The sequence below is a fragment of the Rattus norvegicus genome, chromosome 1 (genome assembly GCF_021556685.1).
Source record: "Rattus norvegicus strain SHRSP/BbbUtx chromosome 1, alternate assembly SHRSP_T2T, whole genome shotgun sequence".
Classification (NCBI taxonomy): domain Eukaryota; kingdom Metazoa; phylum Chordata; class Mammalia; order Rodentia; family Muridae; genus Rattus; species Rattus norvegicus.
Window position 1 is genome coordinate 110,877,173 of NC_141534.1, and position 26,707 is coordinate 110,903,879.

At 48.0% G+C, this 26,707-nt stretch overlaps 1 protein-coding gene across 4 annotated transcripts in view; it reads left to right on the forward strand.

Moving 5' to 3' along the window:
- The first annotated feature begins 8,671 nt into the window (after positions 1–8,671).
- Nell1 (neural EGFL like 1) overlaps positions 8,672–26,707 on the forward strand; it is an 890,282-nt gene continuing 872,246 nt past the window's right edge. For 3 of the 4 annotated variants that reach the window (XM_087593733.1, XM_087593736.1, XM_087593740.1), the window contains exons 1-2: positions 8,672–9,290; positions 17,893–18,021. In XM_087593733.1, the coding sequence (XP_087449859.1) occupies positions 9,236–9,290; positions 17,893–18,021 (184 nt within the window). In that variant the 5' untranslated portion in view covers positions 8,672–9,235. 4 annotated transcript variants of the gene reach the window in all.

Genomic DNA, 26,707 nt, shown 5'->3' on the forward strand with positions numbered 1-26,707 from the left:
TCATTCAGTACAGTGCTTTCCAGGTAAGTATGATGTTCTCACTTTGCTATCCCCAGAACCTGGAGGAAAAAAGCTAGGTATAGTAGTACCTGCTTGTAATCCCATCCCAGGGATTCCTGGGATCACTTCTAAGCTGGGAGATGGTCATGTTTCTGGGACTCACAAGCCAGTCAGCCTAACTTACATATCAAACTTCAGGCCAGTGAAAGTCCCTGTCTCGAAAATCTGAGTAGCTAGGGCTTGAGAAAGGACATGTTCTCTGGTCTCTCGACCCATACTTGCACACTTACATGCATGCATGTAAACACATGTACACTGCACACATCCCCCATAAATGAATGATGAATGAATTTCGTGCAGTATCTGTTGCTAGAAAGTGGGGACTAAGGCTGAAATGCCAGTTAGGACTTGACAGTCTAGTGTTTTTCATGCAACATGGAGCCCCTCCTCTGAGCACAGAGTACAGGAATCTATGGGGTAGTGGGCTGTTGCTTCCTGGCAGAAGAATCTTAGTTAGTGATTTGTTCTTTCTTGGCTAAGGTTTTTAGAGCCATGATATTAAAGGATGGTCCCTGTTTCATCATCTCCTCAACAGTGGAAATGCCATGGCCGTCTTGCAAGCTCCTTGGGTTTTGCTTTTGCACAGGAGGTCATCGTCTTTAGACAGGCTCCTTAGATTCTTAATCCACACGGTGCCTTGAGGCAAGAGTGAGAATCATAGCAGTTGCACAAGCCACATGCTGACATCTCACACTGACTCTAAGAGGTATCCAGGAGGCCGAGAATTGTCCCTGGATTCCTGTCCTTTCTTCTTTAGGGTTGTCTGATGATAGCCAAGTGTGCTATCACCCTGGATCTCTTTCTTATATTTTTGGTTGTGAGCCTAGCCTTTAACGGCTGAGCCATCTCTCCAGCCCCCTGGATCTCTTTCTTTACTTCCTCCTGATCATACTCTTGCAATGTCCTCATTATGGGTGGGTTGTGTCTTGGCCCTTGACCTCAGCTAGGCACCTATGCCTTTCTCAGTGTCCTGTGGGCAGAGGTGGCAGTGTGCTAGGTCTGTGTCTACACCTTAAAGGGCCCACTTGTTTTCTTTTTTGGTGCCTCTTTGGGCTTTGAGAAGAACCTGTCCTGGCTACACCAAGGCTATCACACGGCAACTGGGATGACACTGCAGACCGGCACTGAGAGGAGGCCAGCCCATCTCCTGCAGCGTGCAAGCAAATGGCCTATAGGAATGGCCAGTAGTCAGGCTGATGGAGCTGAACACAAGCTAACCTGCAGCTCTGCAAGACCCGATGCTCAGTGTTGCTAACAGTGTGGGTAGTTGAATAATATTATTTTTTTTCTGACTATTTTACGTAGAAAACCGCCAGCAGTGTGTTTTTGTGGCCATTACCCAACACTAGGCAGCAGATGTGTATGGAGCAGCCATGAGAATAGATTCTGTCAGAAGGCAAAGTGGAACTGACACATGAAGCTCCCAGGCAGGCATACTCTCTTTCCTTCCTACAGTTTGCTATCTGGAATGCAGGTGCAATGGCTGGAGTGCTGGCAGCCAAGTAGAACAGCAAGGACAACCACTATATCTTAGCGATGATGGAGAAAAGATCTTAAAGGACCAGAGTCCCTGGAGGCTTCACAGAGCATGGTAAGTTGCCTTGAACTGTCCAGCTCTGAATTCTTTTACCCAAGAACAGTGGTTAGTTATGTAGGAGTTTTCCTGTTATCTGTTGCCAGAGAACACCCTTATTAATCCAGAGGAGGTCACTGCCACTCTGTCAACAAGAAGACACTGTTTGGCTTTTGACTCTGGGTAAGGGGCTGAAAGCATTGGGGATGGCAAAACAAGCCCATGGCTGCTGTGTGAGTGTTTGCAACAAGACACTCCTCTCTCTGATAAAAGCATCTCTCTCACTGCCCATCCATGTTCTCAGCAAGCCCCAACTCCAGTAGCTACCCCATGCTTTGGGTTTGCAGACCTGCTCATGAGAGCTGTATTTGACTTTATGTTTTACATCGTGTGTTGTGGTCACGGAGATGGACTCAGGTCCTCAGGCATGCCAGACAATGGCTCGAGCATGGAGCGCCACCCAGCCCCGAGTCCACACCTTGGTGAGGTAGGCAGTTATCTTTCCTAATTCAGTGTGAGCTGAAAAGCATGTCTTCCTCCTATGTTTCCTGCAGAATAGTGATAAATGTGCTTCTAACACAAATAAAGGATTGTTTAAGGCTCAGAAGAGAAAGCCTGGGTGAGTGCTTTCTGCAAGGCCCTAGATGGCAGGCAGAGCCCTTACAGCTGCTGCTTGAATGACAATGGACCGCATTCCCCAGGACTGGCCTCTTTCCTACTCTCTTGGTTCCCACAGTGAGTGACTTTCTTGAACACTGCTGGATTTTAAACCCACTCCAACTCTCCCATCCCATGCAGGGGAAGGAGGCAAACCCTTGGCCTTTCTTTCTCCATGAGGATACTTTGTTTTCTGTTCTTATCCAGCTCAGTGGGCAGATGGCTGTGGCAAGGTCCAGCCTGGAGCGAGGGCAGATGGCCAGTCCATTCTGGCTCTCACAGAAGGCTGTGTTCTCTCAGGACTGCCCCTGTATTAATGAGGGGATATTCTGGCCTCCTGCTGATTTTTTTTTAAATTTCTCGATTGGTTCAGAGCTGGGGCAGGGAGTAGGTGCTGAGGTTTATGGGTTGTTTAAGGTCCCTAAAAATCTCAACAAGGAGACTGAATTCATAGGATCCATCCAAGGACACACGGTATAGTTTAATAATTCAGTGTATGCCCGTAGTCATCCCGTCGGAGTTTAAAGCTTGCCTTTAAACTGGACAATGGCTGCTTGCATGTCTATAAAATATGTATAACAATCCCATCTGCTAATTGGGTTGTTTGGGGAACACATGAGTTAATCCTTTGTAAGCAGGCTGAGCATGGTCTGCCTTAGTCATGGATCCAATGCTCGACGGAGAAACAGCTTGTCCCTGAGCAGTTAGACTGGCTAGTACCTGCTTACTTGTCACTCACCAACACCCAGGTGTGTGCACCTTGATTGTGTCCTCAGAAACCTGGTCTCCTCCTGAGATTGTTGGTATGACAGATTTTTTTCCCTTCTTTTTTTTAATTGGTTATTTTTATTTACATTTCAAATGTTGTCCCCATTTCCTGTTTCCCCTCTGTAAATTCCCCATCCCATTCCCCCTCCTCCTGCCTCTATGAGGGTGTTTTCCTGCCCACCCACTCACTCCTGCCTCACTGCCCTAGCATCCCCCATGCTGGGGTACCCAGTCTCCCAAGGACCAGGGGTTCCCCTCCCATTGATGCCAGATAAGGCCATCCTCTGCTACATTTGCAGCTGGAGCCATGGATCTCCAGAAAAGAAGGAGCGAGGAGAGAGACTGAAGGAGCTGAAGGGGATTGCCGCCCCATAGGAAGAACAACAGTATCAATGAACGGACCCCCTCAGAGCTCCTAGTGACTAAACCACCGACCAAAGGTGTGACAGACTCGAGCGAGCGAGCGTTTCATCCTAAGCACCACGAGCTGTCTTTATCCCTGTGTTTATCCGTAGGTTTCTCACCTATTTTCCCCACTGACCTATATCCAGCTCTATTTTAAAAGTGTTTGAAGCTTTAAGACTGGGTGCAATAGTTAAATCAGAAGAACAAAGGTCCGTCTAATTTGCTTGTGATTGAAGTTGATTTGACTCATTAGAGAAAAGCTAAAACATTTCACCAGCAGAGCCTAAATATCCACATAGAAACAGTGGCGCAGAGGAAGGCACATCCACTTAACCCCTGTTTGGATGCACATGCATTTCAAGAACGAAAGACACCTTCTCTTACCAGCCCTCCAGGTTCTAGGGCACTTGGTACTGTGCCTATGAAGGTGGGGTGTTGTTACCTTTTCCTGGCTCCGCCAGCAAACTGGTACTTTACTGGTTTCCTAGAACTGTCCTAACTGGACGGTTCAGACTTGAGGACTTTGGATCACAGGGATTTAGCCACTCCCAGCTCTGAGGCTGTGACTATGAAATCAAAGGCAATGGCTGAGCTCTTTCTTTGAATCCTGGGAGTATTCTGTCCCCGCCCCTGTGGCCCTTGGCTCTTTGTAGTCTGAAGCTGCCTCTATTTCCCCTTGTTCTTCCCGATGTCTTTTAGTGTCTGCTTTCCAGAAACACCGAGCATGGCAGTCCCATTAGATTGGGTTCTCACTTTAACTTAGCTACATGCACAAAGACGCTGTTGCTAAGTATAATCACAGTCTCAGGTACCGGGGGCTAGGAATTGAACACGACTTGGGGCAGAGTGGGAGGCACGATCCAGTGTGTGATGATACCAACCTCTCATCGCCTCCAATTTTGAATACGTATTTTATTATTATTTGGTATTTTTTAATCAAAACATTTAATTATGTGAGTGCATGTGCATCTGTGTGTGGATATGTGCACATGAGTACGGAGGGCAGAGGAGGGGGTTGGAACTACTGGAGTTGAGTGGCAGGCAGCTGTGAGCTGTGTACCATCTGCCATGGGTGCTGGGAACTGAACTCAGGTCCTCTGTCAGAGCAGTATGTGCTTTTAACAACTGAGCCATCTCTTTAGCCCCTTCCCTTCTCCCATTTTATAAGGACACTTATCGTATATCTCTAGTGTGAAGGCATTCTAAGGCTGTTTGAACAAAAAGGAGCTTGGAAAGCATCAACAGGGACGCTTTGTTCCTCAAACGGAATTTGAAGCCTGACCAATGTCTTCTTGCCCCTCCTCACTCTGTGGGAGCCACTGTCTCAAAGGAAGTCAGCTTGGAGTAGCCTTAAAGGCTAACGGGACAAGACAGTTTGGTTGTGTCCTGGATGAGGGATGATCAGAAAAACCGGGTTCTCCCCATCGGTTCTTGTGGCAGGCAAATGGGTTGCAATTATCAAACCTCTGAAAGGTGCCAGCACTGCTCTGGTGGAAAGAAAACTGAGATGAGCCAGGAAGACAAACCTCCTACTCGGGCAGGGCACTGGTATCACAGTCGGGGAAAGAGTGAACACACAAGTAAATGTGTAAATCATATTATTTACGATAATCAGACACTTGGAAAGAAAATGAAGCTGAGAGCACTGGGGGCTGACGAGAGAGGTACTGCTCTAGGCGGCCTCCGCCCAGGGAGCCGGCATTTCAGCAGAGATCCAAGAGTCACGGTCAAAGTGAAGTACACAAAGGTTTATGGGTATAACCTTCCAGGAAGGAAGAAAACCAAGAGCACAGAGAAGAACAGCAAGAAAGCCCACCTACACTGAGTAGAGGCGCCTGGGCAGAGAGAGCTAGGAAGCTGAGATACAAGGGGGGCTTGAAAGATAATTGGATTGATATAAAACAGTGACCACAGCAGGATTTGGGGACAAGGGAATACGGTTTGATAATTGCCTTTTAAAAATGGTGGGTTACCCCTTCAGCAGTCATGCCAGTATTGCACCAACGCACACACCTCGTGTCTGACCGACAAGTCGTGTAACATGCAGGATTCACAGCTGTGTAAGATCGCTGATGACAATGCTCTCCCAGTGGCCTGCAGAGTTCATCCCAGCACGATGAAATCTTCGCCAGCAGGCAGGACAAAAACTGGCCCTATTCCGACTTGGTTTGTTTGTGTCCTGCGGCCAAAGTGTGTGGTGTCTCCACAGTACCAATAGAATTTCGTACAGTTCGGGAAGCAGACTGTGACCTTTATGAGGTGACTGGCTTGTAAAGGGCAGGCAAGCTTGGAGGCAGTGAGGACAGCCAGAAAAGAGATATGAATGGGTTGGAGGGTTGAGGGCACTGGGGCTGCTGAGAAAACCACCTTTCCTAACAGATTCTGGCAGAGTTTACGGTTTACATGTAGGCATAGGGTAGTTGAGGGTAGCCAGGCGTTATTTGATTGGGTCATGTAGTGAAGGCTAGTGCTTTCTCTTAGAACTTGGCAGGAAACAAGTTTGGGCAAAGGGAGAAACCAGAAATCAAAAATTCTACTTGGTCATCATTATAGACACTATTAAGGAATTTTCCAAAATACATATTCCAGATATAACTCACATGCCACATGATTTACCAAAGTACACAATGTAATGGTTTTTTAGTACATTGTGACGTCTACGAAGGCCACGCACCCATCAACTTTAGAACATTTTATGACCTCCAAAGGAAACCCTACGTTCTCTAGCCATCATTCTCCTCCTCACTCCTCATCTGGAGGCAAAGTCTCATCAACTTTCTGTTTCTATAAATTTGATTTTTTCTGGAGAAATGGAATAGATGCCATGCTGTTCATCGACTTTGCTGAGGAGAGGTGAAAGAAACATTTATTTACCCCAAACGAGGAGGGTGTATGCAGACCCAAGGAAGATGCTAAGTCTAAACTGTGAAATAAGTGAAATTCTTGCTATTACTTATGAAGCCATGGGGGATTCACAGGAAGTTTTATCACTGGAAAGTTCCCGTCTCCAGCCACCGAACACCTACTTTTTTTGTGGCATTTTATCTCTAGGGAATTTAAGGTAGGCCTGGTTGGGTTCGGGGTACAAGCCTTGTTACTGTGAGGAACACCATTGTGTGGTAAGCACAACAGAAATTCACTGGGCCTATTCTCTGATGGACCAACAGGTCCACCCCTTCCCCCATCCCCACTCAAGAGTGTACCTACGTGAGGAAATCGAGGTACTTAGTTATCTAGGGAAGATTTATGTGCTTGTTAAGATTAACTTGTTACCGCTAATGGATGCGAGGCCGCAGAGCTATGACAGGACATATGTCTCACTTAATTTTTTTAATGGAACACGCGGAAACCCTCATCCCACAGGACCAGCTACACAGTTAGTCTTAAAGATTAAGGTTCAAAAGATACAAGTCCCCTGCTGGGACCACTGTGCCTTTTAGGCCTTCTGGGATTTCTGAGATTAAGAAAAGGGGCTAGGGGGGTTGGGTATTTAGCTCAGTGGTAGAGCGTTTGCCTAGCAAGCACAAGGCCCTGGGTTCGGTCCCCAGCTCCGGGGGGGAAAAAAAAGAAAGAAAGAAAGAAAGAAGGAAAGAAAGAAAGGAAGAAAGGAAGAAGAGGGGCTAGGGAAAAGCACTCTGAAGTGCTAAGGAAGTGCATTTTTTGAGGGAGAGTTGGGGGTGGGTGGGACGTGGTCCTCACAGCACAGCTTGGCATCCGGTAGCCTTACTTAGGAGGCCCAGTGAAACTGGGGAATCTAACTTTTTTGCAAAGTGTGTGTGATTTTAGTGTTGTCATTGAGTGTTGCATGCTTCTGGAGGAATGGAAAGCCCCGACTCTGTATGGGAGACACAGGAGTAAGGGTCTGCTCTGGGGCCAAGTTGAATTTTGAGAGTGTTGGAGGATAGACTATAGACACAGTTTAGTTGGTAGAGTGCTTGGCCGGGATGCATAAGTCTGTGGGTTCCATCCCCAACACTATGTAAACTAGGTGTGGTGGCCCAGACCTATGACCCTAGCACTTAGGAGGTGAAGGGACAAGAGGATCAAGGTTCAAGGTTATCTTCAGATACATAACAAATGGTCCTGGACACATGTCACAATAGCCTGTACTTCCAGCAGTGGGACATCCAACATCCTCTTCTGTTCTCCAAGGGCACACACACACACACACACACACACACACACACACACGCACACACACACACACTTAAAAGCTGGTGAGTAAGTTGGGCCTTGACCTCCACTTGGTAATAGCTCAGTTCAATTGCACTGCAGTGGGCACTTCTTGAAATGATTTAACTTCCATAGTTCCTTTCTTCACCTGCCCAGGAAGGTCATACATGAAGTAAATGGACAAGGGCATGTATACAGAATGCCCTGAAAAATAGGACAAAGTTCAGAGGACCATGTAGGTAAGACCTTTCATCTTCAAACGTTGCACAGCTAAATTGGTGACCCCCCACTGGTCTCCTGGGGTCAAAGGTATATAAAGTTAAGCTTCTGGGAACACAGAGGATATGCAAATGCCAGAGAGAAACCCTGGAAAGAAAGCAGGGCTCTTTTGGAGAATTCCTTTTCCTTTTGGATCCCTGAGGATATATGGGTTTAGGCATCTTAAATAGTATTGGATGTTGCGGGGAGCCGGGGGGGGCATAGATGGAGGTACAGGGCAAGCTGGGGCTCCGGAGACCCAGAGGCTCCGACCTACAGGTTCTGTGACTGCATCATCTCTAGATAGACTGAGGCACACAGGGACTCTTGCAGGTCGGTTCCAGGTTCCAATAACAGAGGATACTCTAGACGGGAGAGACTCCTCTGCTTGTCCACTGGTCGCCAGCAAAGCCCAGCTTTTCTATCTACAGAGTGGCGTTACAGTAGGGGTCTCCAAGGAAAGCAGGGGAGAGCGGCCCAGAGAGCCAGTTTTGAAGAAAACCATCCAGAAAGTCACAAATGGTTTAGAACTTCCCCTATGTGGCAGCATTTGGCCTGTAGAACGAAATTTGCAAACACTTCTTAAATTCCAGCCATAGATTGCTCCAAGCTCAGGGACTTCCACCTCAGCACCCTCCACCAGCACTCCTAAAAGCCAGAATCCAGTCACAAGAGCCTTTGGCTGGGAATAGATAGCAAGTACAGGTGGCCGTTGGGGACTCAGGCACCACTCATCCCCCCCCCCCCCCACCTGCTCCTCCCCACCCACTTGCTGGAGCGAATCCGTAGTAGTTGTTCCCCAAAGAGGGTCTGGGAGCACTCGGTGACACCGCCTAGGTCTGGTTTCCCTAGGAAACAACCCACGCACCAGGGTTGGGCTGCTTCGGACACGGCCCGGATGAACTGTTGCAACTTGGGCAGCCCGCAGCGCGGCGCAGTGGCAGAGGCGGGGGCGTGAAGCCGGGAGGCGCGTGTAACCAGGATCCTCGAAGCTCCGGAGACCCGGAGGCGAAAGGATCCGCACAGGAACCCAGGGCAACCTGCGCGAGTGGCGGAGCCCCGCGCTCCCGCCCTAGCTCAAGGGGAGCGCAGTCGTAGCGGGGTTCAGAGCCCCAGCCCCGTGCCACCGCCACCCGCGGTGGGGGGTGGGCTGGGGGCGGGGCAGCTGGGGTTGCCTTCCCGGGCGCGATCCCCGAGCGCGGCACCCGGCGCCGCCGAGCCACCTCCCCTGCCGCCCGCCAGCAAGTTTGGCGGCTTCGAGCCCAGAGAGCCACGGCTTTCTGAAGCACTGGTTTCTTGTTAGCGTTGGTGCGCCCTGCTTGGCGGGGGTTCTCCGGAGCGATGCCGATGGATGTGATTTTAGTTTTGTGGTTCTGTGTATGCACCGCCAGGACAGGTAAGCAAGGCTGGGCGTTAAGGGGGATATGGGGGGAGGTGGTGGTGATGATCATGCTGTTCCTGGTTGCTGTAACCCGGGATTACTCTGGCTGTGAGAGACGCGGAAACTAGCTCTGACGGGCTAGAGAAAGAAGGACAGCAGCATGCTTGGGTCTCTGATCGCCCAGCACAGCTCGGGGTAAAAGCGCTAGAAAAGATGTTCTGGCGAGCGTCCTCTTCCCCAGGGACGCAGCTGCGGGCATTCAGTGTGCAGGGTGCGGCCGGGTGGTCGCACCCTTGTGTGGCTAGCTAGTAGCTTCCCGGTTCTGGGGAGTCAGAACCCGCTGCAGCGCTGCCAGCGATCCCTACATCCTTGAACTTGCAGGGTGCGGTGGACGAGGGTGTCACTGAGCCGCGGGAGTTCCACCCGCAGAGGGAGCGCGTGTAGCAAGCAGGTACGGCCAGGGCTGGGGGGAGCCAGACGCCTCACAGGAGAGGGCTGCGAGGAAAGCGGGGACCTGCGAGCTCTTCTGTGGCTCCCACATGGTTCCCGGAGGGGAACTCTAGGATTGTTCTCCTTTTATGGGCTCCGCGCCTAAACAACTGGGCGAACAATTATTAGGAGGGAATTTGGAGCAGTGGAGACAACTGGAAGATTTTCTCACCCGCTAAACCGTGTTTCTAATGCTATCATCAAAGATTGCAGGGCGGGACCAGGGGCCAAGGAAATTGGCCTAATGGCCAAGTCCCTAAGAGAAGCTGCCTGCTGGAGGTGGCCTTATGATGACCCTGAGGAGCACTCCCCTCTTTCTTCTTCCACAGGGGTTCCCTGACTCCAGGTCCCTGGGGTTCAAGAATGTAGCCTACTTCACTGGAGGCAGGAGCAGGGTTAGGGTTAGGAGAGGTAGGAGGCAGACCAACAGGGCCCAGAGTGGAAGAGATAGTTCTTGGTAACCAGACATCCGACTCACAGTCCACAGACTTCCCATCTGATTCAGGGCCATCCCTGTCTCCGTGTCCCTTCACCATCTTCATTTCTCCCTCTGGAGGTTCAGTTTCCTTCCCAGGCCAGACAGCTGGTTTACCTTGAGAGGACTGAGGAACCTACCCCCTCTTAGGTTGACTTAAAAAGTTCCCTCCCCCTGCTCCCTTGGGCAGTTAGGGGTCTGGGAGCTTCTAGATGCCCTCCCTTATATCCTAGGACCAAAGTGGACTAAGACTTTCCTTTGCTTGATCCTAGAGGGACAGGGAAACATTTCTCTAGGGACAAAAGAACCTCTGTGTTTCCAGAAATCCCTCTGCAGTTGATAGACCCAAGGCTAAGTAGCGCTTACTACAGTTGCTTCTTGCTCCAGGAAGATGAAGACGGGGCCTACTCCTGTTGGGTTACCCTGGGAGGAGGAGAGTGCTGCTGGAGACATCCTACAGAGGAAGGGAAGTCAGGGGGAAGACAGACGGTAAAGAAGCAGTCTGATGGTCATTCCATATCATTCCGTATTATGACCCAAATGCTTACATCCTTTGTTTTCATTACTCCTTTGAAAAGTTGCCAAAAACTGTGCTCATGTAGCATCAGGCTGCATGAAGGATGGTTTCCACTATACTTCAGATTCTGATGTCTTCCCCACTCCCTACAGCCCTAGTCCTCTTTACAAACATCTTGAACAGTGGGTAGCTTATTAGGTGCTACACACACACACACACACACACACACACACACACACACACACACAGAGACAGAGAAAGAGATAGACAAGACAGACAGAGACAGAGAGACAGACAGAGACAGAGAGACAGACAGAGACAGAGAGACAGAGACAGAGAGACAGAGACAGAGAGACAGACAGAGAGACAGAGACAGAGAGAGACAGAGAGACACAGAGACAGACAGAGACAGACAGAGAGACAGACAGAGAGAGAGACAGAGAGACACAGAGACAGACAGAGACAGACAGAGACAAAGACAGAGAGACAGGCAGAGACAGAGACAGAGAGATAGACAGAGAGACAGAGACAGAGAGACAGAGACAGACAGAGACAGAGAGACAGACAGAGAGACATAGAGAGAGACAGAGACAGAGAGACAGACAGAGACAGACAGAGAGACAGACAGACAGAGATAGAGACAGAGACAGAAGGGGGGACTCTGTTCTTGATGACTGGAGAATTTATAGCTTTGCTGAGAATCTAGGTAGAAACTGAGAAAGCATTTTTGTTTCACCATGTGGTGTGGCAGGAGAGGTGGACTGTGAGAGTTGGTGTCATGGGAGGGGGAAAGTCTGGTTACATGGTGGAGAGTGATGGCTGGTCACCTGTGAGGCTTTGCCCAGGCAGTGAGTTGTGTCTTGAGAGCTTTGGAGGAATAAAGTGGAATGCAGTCGGGCCCAAGAAACCACTGGGCAAAGACAGAATGGATCTAAGATGTACCAGCTCCCCAACCTGTCCCCAAGCATGGTGCAAGGCCAACCCTTGTGCTTCCTGGTAGCAATTACTTGATTGCCCGAGGCTGCACATTTTTCATACATAAATTGTTGGAAGAATTAAGGGAACGGAAGGAATTATGCCTCGTATGTTTGCATTGTGGTGGCAGCAACCTCTTTGGTTTTACACAGGAAGCCCCATCCCCCAGCCCCCAGGGTGGGCGGGGCCGACTGGTGATTACTGTATCAGGATCTAAACAGCTGCTTGGAGAGTTTGTCTGTCAAGTGAGACAATTGTCTGGGACATTACCAGTCCTAGATGGAGTAAACATGTGGCCCACTTAGCTGCCCGGATACCAGCAGCTTCTAATGGAAATGGATAGATGCTATCAGGCACATTTTAATTAAAGCGAGACTGCAGTGCAGAGGTAGCTTTGCATGCAGCCATCAGAAGGCAGGTGTTATGAGGAAGCTGCTCATGTCACTCAGGCTCAGAGAACCTAGGAGCACAGAGTGGTGACCAGGGTGGGGGTGGGGGTGCATGCATTCTCCCATTCTGGGCTTTCCAGGCACATTGGAGTAGATGGAAGGGCAGCATCCTTCATCCACAAGTTTTCTCCTGTAGCCTGGAAAGGCAGTAGCAACTCACTGCTTAAGCCTTCCTTGCTTTCCAGGTTGTTTATTTTTGGGGGGGGGTTGTCACCAGGGTAGAGAGTGAAGGAGATACCCCCAAATAAAAACACCCCCAGGTATCCACTCAGTGCCTCCTGCCGTGACCTGCTGGAGAGATTTTTCTATTTGAAGCAATTCCCAGCATGAGTCTCCCTGCCTCACTGCGCCCCAACCCTGTCAAGCATGTGTCAGTTTGTAGAAGCATAAAGTATATTCTTCAAGAACATCGCTTTTCAAGGTGTTAAGGAGATATCAAGTGGCCACACACTCCTGCTTTTAGAGGAGGTTGTAGACCGTCTTTCCAGTGTCACTTTGCTCTCCATGGACCAGGAGAGCAACTGCTACCAAGAGGCAGATTAGACCCAAAGTGAGTCAGGCCAGGACTCGGTGCTTAGAGCATCAGAGGCAAACTGAAGGGCTTTGGGCTGGATCTCTTCTTGGCCAGGTCTGAGGATCTGCCGGCAGTGGCATGGACAACAGCAGGTACCCCAGTGACAGTGAGTTCTGAATACCAGATCAGACCTCAAGTGCCTCTGTCATGTTCACTGCTGCTCTCCAGGATCTGAAAATATCCTCTCCCCGGGAGCTTTTTTATTCTGCTTAATTCTAATGCCCACTTTTAGCCATGTGCAGAGCTGTTATGTCGAAAGTAGAGAACTTTAATAGAGTTTCCTAGGAAATGGCAGGAGCTGGCTGCACGGCCAGGAGACGGAAGCTTGGAAATAAAACATGTTTGATGGAGCCGGCATCTCACATGATGTGAGGTTCACGAGGGGTCACGGAGATGGCTCCTTATTAATGGGTATCCTGATTCCCTGTGCCATGTGCAATGTGTTATTCTGTCGGCATCGGGCATTGTCCTGAAAGGGACTAATTAAAGGGAGAGAACAGAACTGCATCTGGAAGCCTAATTGGTTTCCCTTTTTCTGCTTGTATGGCGTGTCTTCATGTAAAGAGCAAAACTGTCACAGCAGTGAGGAGAACCACCCGAGCTTCTTTAACTTCTGTGGGGTACAGGACCAATGCTGGAATGGTCTGGGAGTCAGTCTTATGAGACGCATGTGGACGAAACCGCAGCTGAGTATCTACTGTACGTAGCCTGAGCCTGTCTGTGGGCTCATCTCCCAGACCTCAGGTGTCAGGGAGGTAACAATGCCCTTCCTGCGGACAGACGAGGAAACTGAGGTTCTCGGGAGCGATACTTCTCAATGGTGGAGAGTTTGTGTTTCCACAGTATGTTCTGGATTGAGGACATATTTGTGGGTAGGGGACTTGAGGACATTATTATGGTATTTTATCAAGTCCGCAGGGTCTGCTGGGTTTATTGTATTACACAACCCCTAGGCTGAGAGCGACTTGTGTATTTTTAAATTGAACATCTTAGTGGGTCTCCAGTTTCTGCACTGATTATCTATTGCACAGCAAGCTACCCCAAGTCATGACTTGTGGTAACAGTTACTGTGTTTGGAGGCACGTATCTTGGTCTGCTGTTGTCTTCTCTAGGCAGGGTCTAGCGGACCACCACTTCCCATTCAGGGGTGTTGTCTGATTTGTGTGTGCACTGCCCTCATGGACCATTCCCAGGACTATGAGCTCATCTTGATGAAGGAATCCTACCACGTGAGCCCATTCAAGCCTCTGCTTTTGTAAGCAACACCACTGATGCCCCAGTAGCCAAGACAGGGGACGTAGCTGAGTTCAGAAAAGAGGAAGTGAACGCCTTCATTCACTCCAGTAGAAAGAATTGTGAAGCCACACAACACAGCGGGTGGACGTGAGATGGGTAAAGATCTGAGGCCAATAGTTCAGGCAACCATTGTGCTGGCTAGCTCATGTCAACTTGACATAATCGTAGCCATTTGGAAAGAGGGAGCATGAGTTGGGAAGATGCTTCCATAAGATCAGTCTGAAAGTCTGCAAGCCTGTAGAACATTTTATTAACTAGTGATTTATGGGGGGGTCCCTCACACTGAGGGTGAAGACGGCAGGTTGAGCAAACCACAAGGAGCAAGCCAGAAAGTAGCACCCCTCTATGGCCTTTGTTTCAGTTCTTGCCTCCAGGTTGCTGCTGTGACTTTCTTCAATGGAGTGTAAGCCAAATAACCCCTTTTCTCTTCAAGTTAGTTTTGGTAGTAGTGTTTCATTACAGCAATAGCGATCCCAGCTACGATGACTGTAGTCCACTTTTCCTAACTCACTTGCCCTTTGTCTTTTCATGGTCTATCTTACTGCTCTGAGGCTATATCTACCACCGTGAGTATCATATACCCCCACATTATGTAAATGACCCCATTCTGAATTAAGAGCCTGTCAAATCCCAGTTCCTGTGGGAGGCTGCAGGGGCAAGAGAGATGCTTCTGGGTCTCTTCATGTCTGGCTAAGAGTACATGTACCAGCCATTTACCAAGTTCCTGGCCAGAGAAAGACCAGCCCGCAGGTCCCTTGAGATTACCTTTGATTTAATTTGTGCTGTATAGGATCAGAGCAGTATAGATCAAATTGAAATATTAGTTCCTTTCCTGTCTGTTCAAGGTGATTGCAGAGCTGCTGGCATCTAAACTCAGCCTGACAGCAGGCTCGTGGGGCCGTGACTCGGAAAGACAGTACCTTGCCCAGCTTTACTTTGCCCGGAGTTGGTATGTAGTGTGGGCCATAGCACACAGGTGGATGCTTAAAGATAGACCGCATTTGAAATGCAAATTAGAACATAGCCCTCCTTTCCTTGAGCACAAACTTCACAGTGCTCCATGATCACCCATTAGAAACAGAATGATAGCCAAGACCCTTATCACTGATCCTAAGGCCTTTTATAACCTAACCTGGCCCCTACAGTTTCTAGTTGGCACCGTCAACTGAGAAGAGAGTCACTTTCAAAGAGAGTCTTAAAAAAATTTTTTTTTAAAAAATGAAGTATTTACTTACAGTGTATGTGGGGTGAGGTTATAGGGAGATGCTGGTCATGGCACAAGTTTGGAAGTCAGAGGGCAGCTTGGGCGAGCTGTTTGTCTCTTTCCACTATGTGGGCGATGAGGATCAGACTCAGGCGGTCAGGCTTGTGGTCGTGTGCCTTCACCCTCTGAGCCGGCTCACAGACCTTGACGACAGAGCTGTACTGCCTCATTTTCTTCATCAGGTTGCTCTGTGGGCCTTTCTGGGAAGGACTGTCATGATCATTAATTGATGTAGAAGTTCCCAGTCCACTCTGGGTAGCACTATTCTCTGGGTAGGTGGTCCTGGGCTGTTTTAAAAAGCTAGTACTTGGGGTTGGGGATTTAGCTCAGAGGTAGAACGCTTGCCTAGCAAGCGCAAGGCTCTGGGTTTGGTCCCCAGCTCCGAAAAAAGAAAAGAAAAGAAAAAAAAAGCTAGTACTTATGAGTCAGCCAGGGTACCAGTGAGTGAGTCAGCCAACAGGTTCCTCCATGGTTTCTGCCTTGACTTCCTTCAATGGTGGATTGTAAATCCTATTTTACTACATCAACGGAGAGGAATGCGAGAACACCTGCCTTTGAGCTCTTCCCCTAACCCCCATGTCTTTCCACTTCTGTTTCTAGAACACTCCATGATGTCTCTGGCTTGTACCCACTGTTACCTATATGTGGGCACACTTTTCCTCAGGCCGGGCCCTTCTCTTCTTGATTTTTGTTTTTAGCTCAAAACAACCTAGTCAGGCTCCCTAAGTTTTTTTTTTTCTATCCTGATACTTTCTGGTATTTATTGCCAAACTGTCCTCTTAGTTTCTTCTCTCTCAGGCATGAGAACTTGATGAGACTGTCCTCGGTGTTCACATCACGCATGGTATCTAGTACACGCTGCACGGGACCACATGTGAGAACTGTCTTTGGGTCATTAGGTAACGGGCTGCATTTCAAGGAGAGAGTTTTCGGGGGCTGGGGTGATGGCTCAGCGGTTAAGAGCACTGACTGCTCTTCCAGAGGTCCTGAGTTCAAATCCCAGCAACCACATGGTGGCTCATAGTCATCTGTAATGGTATCTGATGCCCTCTTCTGGTGTGTCTGAGGACAGCTACAGTGTACTCAAGAAAAAAAGAAAGAGACAGTTTTCACACTCAGATCAGAAGATGTGTGTGTGTGTGTGTGTGTGTGTGTGTGTGTGTGTGTGTGTGAGAGAGAGAGAGAGAGAGAGAGAGAGAGACAGACAGACAGACAGACAGACAGACAGACACTTAGGCAGGACCTGACAAAAACCCAAGAAGGCAGTTAAATGCACCATGCCTTCCATTGAATCTAGTTTCTGCCTTTGCACAACTGGCTTCAACTCTGAAGCACCCTTCCTGACCAGCCTTCCTATAGGACTGCAGTTCTTGTTTCCTAATAGGAAGAGGGGAAGGGTAAGGAAGGGCGACCCTCCCCAATCTGTATAGGCAGCAGGGGTAGGAGGAGGGCAGGTGAGGCTGTGGGAGCTTGGGAAGTCCTGATGAATATTCACTGAGACTCTGTGGGACAAACTGGGTGCCTGCTCTCCGAATCCCGTGCCGGGTGACTGCATTGCCATCAGGGGGAAGTTGACAGCTGTTGCTGATTAAAACATCTCCAACCGAGCAATAGAACCCACTATTGAGATGCTAAGTGGTGCTAAGCAGAGCCTTCACAAATGGCTTCAAACAAAGTCCCACAGAGTGATCTGTAGCCTTATTAATACATGTAATTGGAAATCACTTTGCAGTCGTGAACGTGTCATTCCACAGAGCACTCTCTGGGGTAGGAGACACCCTCGGGGATCCATAGTTCCCAGGCAGGGGATTCAGCCACGTTTCCTTCCTAGGAAGAGGGGTCAGGACATCTACTTTCTATTCCAGAATCCCTTGGAGGGACGCATGCCCCTGTTACTCTGATCCCGCCCCCGTTCTCCAGTAGGGGCAGCAGTCCTCTCCCTGCTTCCTTCCCGTGTATTGCACGTAGTGGTTTCTGGGTGATGGGGGTCACTGCAGGGCTTGACTGTTCTGTCTGTGTCTGAGGCCACAGCCCCGCACCCACCATCCCTATCCCCACACCCCCAAAGTCTAGAGATCCGAAATTTCTCTGTAATTCACCAGACAGCAAAATCATCCTGAGTTGAATTCATTTGGTGATAAAATGTGACCTGAAGGGATATTGGGCTACTTAAATCATTGTTTCAATTAGGAGAAAACAGCACTTTTTTTTCCCCAAATCAGAAACACCCTAGAATTTGATTATAGGCCACTGACTTTGCAGAGAGTGTTACATAAAACATACCATGTAGGCCATATTTCCTTTTCAACCTGTGATATGTCCTGAATTCTGAAGCTTATGTGGCCCCAGAGAGTTTCGGTGTGGGGTTAGCCATCTATAATAGAGTGGGTCAGGGCAGGGTACAAAGACACTGAGCTCTGAGAGAGGTCGTAGGGTGCAGTTGCTTCCCCGTTTCCCCCAGGGCAACTCCCTAGCACTCCTAACTGCCTTGACTGAATCCTGACCACCCCTCTTCCTCTGTAATCTGCTCTGTATGGACTGCTGCCTGCTAAACCAGCATGACTCTGTTTCTCCCCAGTGTTGGGCTTTGGGATGGACCCTGACCTTCAGCTGGACATCATCTCAGAGCTCGACCTGGTGAACACCACCCTGGGAGTCACGCAGGTGGCTGGACTGCACAACGCCAGTAAAGCATTTCTATTTCAAGGTAAAAAAGTATGTCCTTCTTTTTTTGGCATGGGGTGGGGATAGGAGAGGAAGAATCTGTCTGGGGGTGTGCTCACCCTCCTGGTTTGGGGGTTACCTTTGCTGCTTTTCTCTCGGCTTTATCCCGAAGTGCGTGATAAGCAGGGAGTGTTCTGAGAGTGAGAGGAGGCAAGTGGAGGCAGGGCACAGAGATACTCACTCTGTTCGCCCAAGGACTTTGGCAGGCACCCTTAGTGGGATTAAGTTGCAGAACTTTTGAAAGCTGCTGCCCAGCCATGCTTGGCTTTACAGATCATTTATCTGAGGATTGTTTCTATCTTCGATGTACCTACGTCTCCGTCTTATCTGTAGGAAGAGCATGCCCGTGGCGACATTCTCTTTGGGCGAAGCTTCCTCAGCTCTGCCCATGATACACCCAACTACACACCATCTAACAAGCCCTTCTAAAGCCAAGAGAGAACAGGGCTTCAAAGTGTGGGCTCTGGAGCCCCCACTGATTCGAATTGACTCCCAGCTTTGCCACTGTGGCCTGTGGGACTCAGCTTCTCTGTGCCTTGCTATCCTCATCTAAATGACAGATCCCTGCAGCGCCTCCCTAATGGGACCTCTGTAACAGTGCCTGATGTATATAGTTCTTGTTTAGTGAACACTTGCATCGTTTTAGAATTCTTCTGTGTACTGTACGGAATGCCAGGCATAAAGAAGCCACGTGCAGCCCCTGCCCTGAAATATAATCCAGAAATCAGCAGATTCCACAAATGGTTGAATCAAAGTGACTCATTCATAAAGGGGATGTATAGACTGCTGGTCATGGGCAATGCAGACGGGTCCGATTCAGTTTGGGTGAGAGACAGTGGTCACCAGAGAAAGGCCACCAGGAGAGCATGGCAGGTCAGCAGGGATTTGAAATCTGAAAGCAAAGCCTGGGGTCAGAAGAGGTGGACGTCTGGCCACTATGGACAGGTATAGGCAGAGAGGCCTTTAACAGAAGCCAACAGATAGAGGTGCAGAATAGCCGGAGGGTGGTGAGTGTCGGAAGAAGTAGGCACCGCCTGTTTACCTTGGACCAGCAGTCAGAGGCCATATTTTACAGGTGGCATGGATTTGAGTTCTCTGATGGCTTATGCAGTGGCCATTCTGGTAGGTGGGAGGCTGTGTGCTTGTTAGATGTTGTGCTTTAATCTCACAGCAACGGGGACCAACGCGGAAGTTAAAGTAGGGGAGTACACTGAACAGATATGTAAGGCATGAGGCTTGGTAGCTCCCTGTGACAATGCCTGACAAGGTTCTTTCTTCTTTGAAGACAAGTGCACTGGCTAGATTTGCATTGCTCTGACCAAATACCTGATCCAAACAACTTGAGGCAGGAAAAGTTTATTCTGGCTTCCCATTTTAGGAGGTTTTGCCTACCCTAGCAGGGGAGGAAGGGAGGAATAGCTCACATTGGGGCAGCCTTGGAAGCAGAGTACGCCAGGAAGGAGCGGGGGTTAACATACACCAGGCATGTAACCTAGTGACTTCTTCCTCTAGCTAGACTTCGCTTCTTAAAGCTTCTATAGCTTCCCCAAATTACACCAGCAGATGGGGAGCATGGGTTTAAAACAGGAGTCTATAGGGAACATACCATATTCAACACACATAACGGCAGGGCTAGTTTACAGTCGTGGAACCGATATCATTGGATGTGATTTAAGATATTCACTGTGCGGATAGCTAACAGTCGTAAGTGATACGGAAAAGATTGGATGATGACTTGTAGCACGACTGTAGGTATGTGAATTCCACTTAATGACTTAGACATTTGGTGAACTATTTTAAGCCAGTGTGGCTGAAAGGACAAAGGTTGCATCACCTGATTGCTTTCCTCTTTGCCTTGTGGAAAGCGAGAGTCCCTGTCATTCTCTGCTAAGAAAGTGGGCGTGGCTCAGCCAGAGCATGACAAATACAGAGGTGAATGCTAGCAGCAAACCATTGAACTGAGACTGGGGGTCCCTACTGGAGGACTTAGAGAAAGGATTGAAGGAGCTGAAGGAGTTTGCAACCCCATAAGAACAACAATGCCAACCAACCAGAGCTCCCAGGGACTAAACCACTACCCAAAGAGTACACATAGACTGACCCATGGCTCCAGCTGCATATGTAGCAGAGGATGGCCATGTTGGGCACCAATGGGAGAAGAAGCCCTTGGTCTGGCCAAGGCTGGACACCCCCCCCCCCAGTGTAGGGGAATGTCAGGGCAGAGAGGCAAGAAGGGGGGGTAGTTGGGGAGGGGGAACACCCTTATAGAAGAAGGGGAGGGAGATGGGATAGAGGGCTTATGGCCGGGAAACTGGGAAAGGGAATAATATTTGAAATGTAAATAAAAAATATCCAATTAAAAAAAAAGAAGAAAACTTGGGTGTTCTGTGAGCTTCCTGAGGGCAGCGTTCTTGCCTATCTAGATAGTTCTTGATCTTTAGAGCCAGCTATTGTGCATAGTATGTAGTAAGTGAAAATGAGCCTTTCAGCTGGACTAAAATTCCTCTGCTTGGTGTACCTTAGAAGAGGCCTTGCTTACTCCGCTGGTCATTCATTCCGTCGCAGGGCCCGTGGGCGGGCCTTCTTCCCTGGAGCCTGTTTGTTCTCTGTGTTGGCATTTCCCTCTAGGATGTCTTCCAGGTGGGGATTTTCAGCATCTTTGGTGGGAGGAGAAACTCAATTTTCGGAATGGGATGAGACATTTTCCTATATCCTGGGCTCTTGTGATTGGTTATGCATGGCCTACCCGGGTAGCCCAGGATGCCCTTTTGTCTCCAGCCAACGTCTTCTTATATCTGCCAAGGGTCCTTTATCAGCTAAGGTAGCGCATTGTTAGATAGGTTCTGGTGACTGACTCCTGGAGTGCTTCGGGGAGCCATTATTCTGCACATTGTATCCACTACTTTCCAAAGATTCATGTCCGACCTACATGCAAGATACAACCGTCTCATCCCTAACCTTCCTCAGTCTTCAGGCTTGAAGCATCAGCACACAGTCCCAAATCTCCTTCAGTCATGCCTATTGGAGAACCCTAAACCTTGCCCTTAATTTAAATAATGCGTGATGAGACACACGTGGGACAGAATTTTCCTCCATCTGTAGGCCCAAGGAACTGGGGGAAAAAGGAACTACTTCCACAAGGTAAGGGAGGCAGAAACGGGACAGCAGTTACAGACGCTCTGGCTTAAAGGGGAAGAGGTGGAGAGAAGGAAGGGGCTGCTGCCCACCCCAGTAATTTGGGAACCCAGTAGTGTCAACTCCACTGAACCTCAAAGCTTGGGGACAACCTCTGCCATCTGTCCTTGGCACACCCCTCTGGGATATCTTTCCTTTTTTAAAAAAAAATTTATTGGATATTTTTTATTTACATTTCAAGTGTTACCCCCTTTCCTGGTTTCCTGTCCATAAGCCTCCTGTCCCATCCCCCTCACCTTCTTCTTTGAGGGTGTGTCCCCTCCCCAACCATTGCAGCTGAATGAGCCTGTGCCCTGTCAGTAGAGTTTGGGGGTCTTGTGAGCCCTTATTCATTGTGTCCTCTTATTTTTTTTTTCAGTTCAAGCTGGCGATGTTTCTGCCAGTATAAAATTCTCAGAAATATTTTAAAATTTATTATTTTTTAATTATCTTTAACTTCATCATCTGGGGTGTCTGGGGGTTGGGGATTTAGCTGAGTGGTAGAGTGATCGCATAGTAAGCAGAAGACCGTGGGCTTGGTCCTCAGTTCTGGGAAAAAAGAGAGAAAATGGTGCACACGATGTGAGTTCTTCCTCTGTGACTCTCCACTTCATTAATTCATTTATTCATTCATTCATTCATTCATGCCTGTGACAGAGTCTCTCCATGAGCTCAGAGCTCACTGATTGGCTGTACTGACTGACCAGTGAACTTCAGAGATCCACCCATCCTTGCCCTGTCTGTCTTAGGCTCTGTCTTAAGTTACTGATAGGGGCTGCTCACCTGCCTTTTTACAGTGGTGCCGGACATCAGAACTCATCTCCTCGTGTTTGCATGGTAGACACTTTACTCATGGAGCCATCTCCCTGGTCCCTGTTTTAAATTTTGAAACCTGGTTTCACTATGCAACTGAGGCAGGTCTGGCACTTGAAATCCTGCCTCTGTCCTCTGAGTACTGTGGTCACAGATGTGGGCTACCACATACAGCTTTGAGGATATTTAAGAGCTCTGTTTTACTTTTGATTGACAGATAGCAGTCATACATAGTAATGGGGTGCGGAGCCAGATTTCAGGGCCCATGGCCAGTGTGTGAGGGTCAGGTCAGGCTCCGTGCATGGCCATCGCCTCAGTCATTTCTTGCTATTCCGTTTTGGAAACGCTCCACATCTCTTCTACCAGTTATTTTGAGGTATTTAATTAGTTATTGTCAACCACAGGTATCTTTCCTGCTGCAGAACTTTAGAAGTCCCAGCACCTCACCAGACTCCATTCATTAGGCTCTTCCTGATGCTCCGTCTCTCTCCCAGGCTCTGGGAAGCACTACGCATTCTATTCCGTAGGATCAATTTCTTAGTTTTCACAGATAATGCTGAGCTTGCTGTGCTTGTCTTCTTGGTGCTGAACAAATGCTCCTTCCCTTAATGTGTATTCTTCCCGTGTTTGTAAGAATCAGTTAGCTGTAGGAACCTGGCTTTGTTTCTGAGTGTTTTATTCTGTGTCAGTGGTCCAGGTATCTGATTTTATGCCAAACGTCAGGCTGTTTTAGTTAATATGAATTCTCAGGATGTCTAACCATCTCAAGATTCTTGGTGGTCTGCCCGTGAGAGACAGGAGGCTCTTCTATACATCTTTCTGCCTCAAGTTCCATCACTCAGATGGCCAGGGTAACCCAGCCACACTTGATCTCTTCCAAGAGATCCTTGGGTGGGTGACGAACTTTTCTGGTCTTTTAATCCTTTCAAGACACTATGGAAAGCTCTTCTGTTATATTTGGCCTCCCCTCCAGAGCGGGCTTCCTCTGGGGTCAGCCTCATTTTGTTCTCTGTTGCGATGGATGAGGACAGAGAGTCACTCAAATCCTCAGCTCCTCCTCCTTTTTGCTTAGCAGTTTTTTTTTTTTTGCCTCAACCCCCTTCTTGCTTTTGACATTTTACACAAGCAACAGGAAGTCAGGCCCCCTCTGCTATCCCTTCAGCTACCCATCCACAGCCCCTCAGTCACAGTCACCCTTGGCAGGTGTCTTTTCTACCTCTGCAGTCTCTTCAGCTAATCATCCTCGTTCACTGTTGGCAGGTGTCTTTTCCAGGTCACCACAGGGCCAAGCTCAGCCTGCCTTTCTGTCGCTATCTGAGGATTCCTTGTTTTCTTGTCGGCAGGGTGCTCCTCATTTCCTTCTCAGCCTCTAGGAGCAGTGGCCTTTGAGCATTTGCAGCTGTACATGCTTAACGACAATTAAATATTCTCAGAGGCAGTGCAGCTCTCTTCTGTGTTCCCCGCTTTCTTCTCAGAAGTTCCATTAGCAGTCCGAGGAAGGCATTTTCCCACCACACCCTTCAGACATTAGTTTGTTTGTTTGTTGTCAATTTTTGTTATCCAAGGTAAAGCCTTTCCCCAGTTCTTGGGTATTGGGCGTAGCAGCACCCCAACTTCAGACACACACACACACACACACACACACACACACACACACACACACACACTATATCTGTGTTATTCATTTACTGTCGCTCTAACAAATGACCACAAATTTAGTTACAACAAAATGTAGTTATTTTGGAATTCTGGACATAATACATTTAAAGTGAGCTCTCAAGAACTGAGGTTGGGGTACTGAAAAGCCGTGTTCTTCATGGATAACTGAGCTTTCCCCACCTTTTATAACTACCATCCTCCTGAACTCCACACAGTGCTCCAACATGTGTGTCAGCTGCTGTACTGCATCCTGCCTCTGCCTCTCTCACACTGCCTTCTTGTGTCCTGATCTGCTGTCCCCCACTCCCCTCTGACAAATCTTTTGTGATTACACTGGGCTCACTCAAACGAATCATACATGACATAAGATCCAGAAAGTAATCACGTCTAAAGTTTCTTCTGCCAAGTAAGACAACTTATATACTGGGTGACTGAAGTGTGGACATTTTTGGGAAGGATGTTATTCTGACTACCCATTGCTGGGTAGAAATGTGAATTGTGTTCTGAGTAGTTCAGTTAAATCTCCCTCTGTGGTGGAGAGTGGTCCAGTAGAATGTGCAATGGATGCAGCTCATGTTTTAGGGGAGCCATGTCGAACAAGTAAAAAGAAGCCGGTGAAATTACATCTGTATTTTATTGTGAAATATTCTCATTTCAACATTGGTTGACACAAAGTTACTGCTAAGATATTTTTACCCTTTGTTAACAAAATCTTCAAAATTCTTCAAAATCTTCAAAAACAAAATCATTATCTTTGGAGTTTTCACCTGTACCAACCTGCACTTTATAATATTTAAAGCCCAAACCAGACTTAATAACTTTTTTCATTCACATATTAGATTAGAACTTAATCAGCTCTATTGAGGTATGAGTGACATGATAAATTATGCATAGTAAAACAGAATGATTCCTCCAGAAGTTCTTTTACTGTTGAGAAAAGTTTTCGTACATTTACATCATGGAGTACCACTCAGCTATTAAAAACAATGATTACATAAAATTCTTGGGCAAATGGATGGAACGAGAGAATGTCATCCTGAGTGAGGTAACCCAGTCACAAAGAAGCACACATGGTATGCACTCACTGATAAATGGATGTTAGCCCAAAACCTTGGAAGACCTAAGGAAAAATTCACAGATATATGAAGCTCAAGAAGAAGGAAAACCAAAATGTGGATGCTTCAGTCCTTCGTAGAAAGGAGAACAAAATAGTTATGGGAGGAAATACAGATTCAAAGAGTGGTGCAGAGACTGAAGGAAAGATCATCCAGAGACTGCCCCACCTGGGGATCCATCCTATAGGCAGCCACCAAACCCAGTCACTATTGCTGATGCCAAGAAGTGTTTGCTGACAGGAGCCAGATGTGCATGTCTCCTGGGAGGCTCTGTCAGAGCCTTACTGATACAGATGAGGATGCTTACAGCTAACCACTGGACTAAACAAGGGGACCCCAATGGAGGAGTTAGAGAAAAGACTGAAGGGGTTTGCAACACCATAGGAAGAACAACAGTACCAACCATCCAGACCCCAAGAGAGCTCCCAGGGACTAAACCACCAACCAATGAGTACACGTGGAGGGACTTGTGACTCCAGCCACATATGTAGCAGATTGTCCAGCATCGATAGGAAGAAAAGCCCTTGGTCCTGTGAAGGCTGTTTCCCCAGTGTAGGTGTTGAGGTGGGAGTGGGTGGGTGGGAGTGGGAACATCCTCATAGAAGAAGGGGAAGGGGTTATGGGAGGGGGGGTAAAGGGGATAACATTTGAAATATAAATACATAAAAGAGTCAAGAAAAAAATAAAAATAAAAAATTATTTCTGGGGGCAGTGAGATGGTTCAGTGAGTAAAGTTACTTGCCTCCAGGCCTGTTAACCCCAGTTTGTTTCCAAGAACAACATGGTGGAAAGAGAAAAAAAAAAAGACTTTGAACGACACTGACGACGATGACAATGACAACAACAATGACAACACCAGTGTGATATAGCAATTCTGACATGTGCACACACCCGAGGAACCACCCCATAACCTTTAAGGCTATAGCTGTCAGTGCAAGCCATCACCCACTTCTCCCCATCTCCGTCTTCCCAAACTGCTGTTCTGCCATCGTTCTAGATTAATTTACACTCTCTAGAATGCTCTACAAATAGAATGTTATGGTGCTTTCCTTAGAGTACATGTATAGCTGGGGCTTTCCTTAGAGTACATGTATATCTGGGGCTGGCCATTTTATTATGTGTTGGTTAGTTTTAAGTCAGCTTGACACACGCTAGAGTCGTTTGGGAAGAGGGACTTCCCAGTGATAGAAAAGTAACTAAGGCATTATTTATTGATTCACTTATCTTTAAACATTTGTTTTTATGTGTATGAATCTTTGTCCACATATATGACTGTGCATCACGTGCCTGTAGCGCTACGGAGACCAGAGGTGAACGCGGGACTCTCTGGGGTTACAGGTAGTTGTGAGGTATGAATGGATGCTAGGAACCGAACCCGGGTCCTCTGGAAGGACAACCAGTACTCCTGGTTCCTGAGCTGCCTCTCCAGCCCACCTTTTTATTTTTCAAATCAACAATCTAAATCGTTTTATTATATTGTTTAGTTTATACTTAGTGTGGCTGTTGAAACGTGTCTTTTTCTTTTTTTTTTCCTACCTGCCACTCTCTTCTCTTCCCCTCTCCTTCCCTTCCTTAGCATCTCCTTTCCCCTTCCCTCCCCCTCTTCCCTTTCCCTCCTTTCTCCCCCATATTCTATTCTTCCTCCTCTTCATTTTCTGTCTTTTTAAAAAAGAGTTATTTATTATATATAACTGTAGCAGTCTTCAAACACACCAGAAGAGCACATCAGATCTCATTACAAATGGTTGCTGGGAATTGAACTCAGGACCTCTGGAAGAGCAGTCAGCACTCTTAACCACTGAGCCATCTCTCCAGCCCCTCATTTTCTGTCTTATGGATTAAGTGGGTAGTTTTTTTTTGAAAAAAAAAGTATTCCATTTTATGTTCTTTATTCGTCTCTTAATACCA